The sequence below is a fragment of the Pistacia vera genome, unplaced genomic scaffold, assembly GCF_008641045.1.
Source record: "Pistacia vera cultivar Batoury unplaced genomic scaffold, PisVer_v2 Contig210, whole genome shotgun sequence".
Lineage (NCBI taxonomy): Eukaryota > Viridiplantae > Streptophyta > Magnoliopsida > Sapindales > Anacardiaceae > Pistacia > Pistacia vera.
In genome coordinates this window covers 876,454-879,375 of record NW_022196014.1, presented here as the reverse complement: position 1 = coordinate 879,375, position 2,922 = coordinate 876,454, and the positions used below count along the sequence as shown (strand labels likewise).

Genomic DNA, 2,922 nt, shown 5'->3' with positions numbered 1-2,922 from the left:
GATTTTTTTGTTACAACATTTTTAGTTTCTTACATCCCAAATTTGCACAAATCCATCAAAGGCTAGGCCATGGTTGCTTAAATGCAGACTATGAGCTTGCATCTTCAGAAACAAAATAATGCAACTATTTGTTTCTTAAACAATGCAAATAAGTTAACTTTTTGCATGAGCTCATATCCAGTTTGTCAATGAACAGCATGCTCAGAAAATAAGCCGTAAATTTGAAGCTCATTTCTTCAGTTTAATTCCAAGAACCATCTTTAGCTGGTACAAATCTTTTTAGGATTAATAATGTGAGAGGAGGTGTCGACAGTCCACCCAGAGAAAATGAATGTTACAAGAATATAATCCATCCTAGACTGAAATGCAGCTCCTATCAAGCATGCATTATCTTGCATTTGCAGAGCACAGGGAACACGGCTGCATTGAGAAGATCTGGAGCACAATTTATGGGTGTCTATGACATGATATAGTAGCATTACTACTACAAGTTAACAAAAGAACCTCAACTTCCACATAGGATATCGATATCAACAGAGAAGGTTATGAATATCATATGGTTTTAACCACTTCAGAGCTGACATTCCTTTAAACAGGAAGATGGTAAAGACTGGCAGGCAATGACAATTCTACTTTTGAATTTTGAAAACTTTACTCCCAGAAATGAAAGAATTGATTAAAGAATTCTTTTTTCATTCTCGGTCTACAATGCCAAGGCAATAATAATATATGTAGAACTAATGTACAGAGAAAAAGAACAAAACCATCAGGTGTATGCATCTAACTAAAATGAGAAAGAAGCTGCGAATGCAAGCACAGGTGAAGAACAGAACATACACTGGAGTTCCACAAGCAGGCAGAAACTTCAAGGAAGAACTGTTTCAACAGTTCCCTAAAATTAGTTCATAGTTCATCAGGGGCACTCTACACCAAATGAAATCCCATATCATTAAGCTCCCAACTAGGACAAGATAAGGGAAAACAATGCATACAATAACAAAAAGCATTTACTTAACAAACTTAGTCAGATTACAAAGAGTGAAAATTACCAATCTCCTCAGTATATCTATCAGTAATCAAGTAATTCAATAATCTGAAATTCATTAAAAAAAAAAAAAAAAGGACCTAATCTACCTTAATTTCATCAAACCATAAAGAAGTTAATGATGTTAATCCATCTGAAAATGAATATCACTGGTAAGTAGGTTTTCACAATAAAACCCCATTGACTTGATGCATATATATTTAATACGGGGCTCTATATCAATTAATTAAGCAATATAAAGCGATTCAATACACAATCAATTAAAATTATTGATGATTTAGAGCTCTCCTAACTTAACTTCAATAAATCAAACAGTTACCAAACAGTTATAGCTAGCACACTCAAGCCCACCAATTAATGGCAAAAATTGAATACAATGTGAGCTAAAATCATAAATTAATCTACAAAAATAAGAACTAAATCCGAAAGTTGATAATTTCTTTATTAATTCAAGTTCCAATATATTTTTTACGCAATCCATGACGGGACCACCTTTTACATTTTCTGAACTAGCTTCTACTAAAACTAAAATCTACAAAAATTGAACAACACAGGTAAATTCACAGATTAATTGAAGTATCTCACTCCTTCAATGAGCCGCAACAATGTTACTATCACTACTAAACACATCGATGACCGGATCGGGAAGATCAGACCCCGGACCTGACTGATTCGAGGTCAAAAACAGCACCGCTTTAGCCGCCACGAGTTTCTTCCTTTGAGGACATCGTGGACCATACATCCTCCCGGAGAAGCAAGGGAAGGCATCGGTCACGCTGACCTGAGGTTGATCGTCGTTTGAAGACGGTGGAGGTGACATAGGCGACATGCGGTGAGGGGAGATCTGAGGAATTGAAATGACTCTATGCGATCTAGCGCTGATTTTCGAGTCTCGCAGGCGGGCAAGGGCGCCAGGTTTGAGGTACTTTAGGAATGGCTCGGGTCGGGTCAAGTGTTGTCTTGGTAAAGATCGAATTCTTCGCTCCATTGTAGAGAGAGAGTGAGAGATCCAGAGAGGGAGTGTGTGTGTGGGTTAGGGTTAGATAAAGAGAGATAGGCAGGTGGGTTTTTAAGGAGAGAGAGTGAGGCGGGAAATGAGAGGAGGGTTTTGAAAGAGAGAGGAGGGCGCGGGATTTGTTAAGGGTTTTATGATATTAATATGTGAGGTTTTTTTTTGTTTTTTGTTTTTTTTTTTGGTAATCGACGGTGCATTGACTGACAGGCCTACTTTCCATGAAGAGCTGACGCGTGGATCTTGGTCCACTTGTTATAGTTTAATGAAATTGTGAATTGTGAATCTGTGATGCAATAGCAGATGGCTGTACAATGTGTTTTATTTGAGGACTCAAACTATTTACTAGCCCGGTAGCAATATCGGGCCCATATTAGTTTTTGGATTATGATATTGATTATACTTTTTGGGTTTTGATTTTCAAGCCTCACCTTTTCTTTTAGTAAGCCCCACACTTATTTAGAGTAAGGATAAAATAGTATTTTCCTTTGGCTTTGGATATGGAAAGCGTCCCCCACAACAAAGTTAAAGAAGAGAACAAACAATGAACAAACAGATTGCAACTTTCTTAGGTTAGTCTTACTGCACTGCATGGTCCACACAAGGAATTGTATTCCTGTATAATTTTTTACTGGAATTAAGAAAATATATTCGTAATATATGCTTGTATTTTTGTTATGTGGAATGATCTTCTTCTAATTCGTTCATTCTTTCCTTGTTGATGTAGTGTTACTTTTTATTGTATGCTGAGAGAGAAGTTGCCACACAGTATCCAAATCCTTCATGAATCTTGAATCTGCAATTCCTAACTGTGACAACTTCCAGCATCCAAGTCACTATTAGGACAGTAAACGAGTCAGGCTAA

General features: G+C 37.0%; 1 protein-coding gene across 1 annotated transcript; it reads right to left on the bottom strand.

The window, feature by feature from the left end:
- Positions 1-1,634: 1,634 nt before the first annotated feature.
- LOC116129336 lies at positions 1,635-2,033 on the bottom strand. The gene has a single exon (XM_031415079.1). The coding sequence runs from the start codon at positions 2,031-2,033 to the stop codon at positions 1,635-1,637; it is 399 nt and encodes a 132-aa protein (XP_031270939.1).
- Between the last annotated feature and the right edge of the window lie 889 nt (positions 2,034-2,922).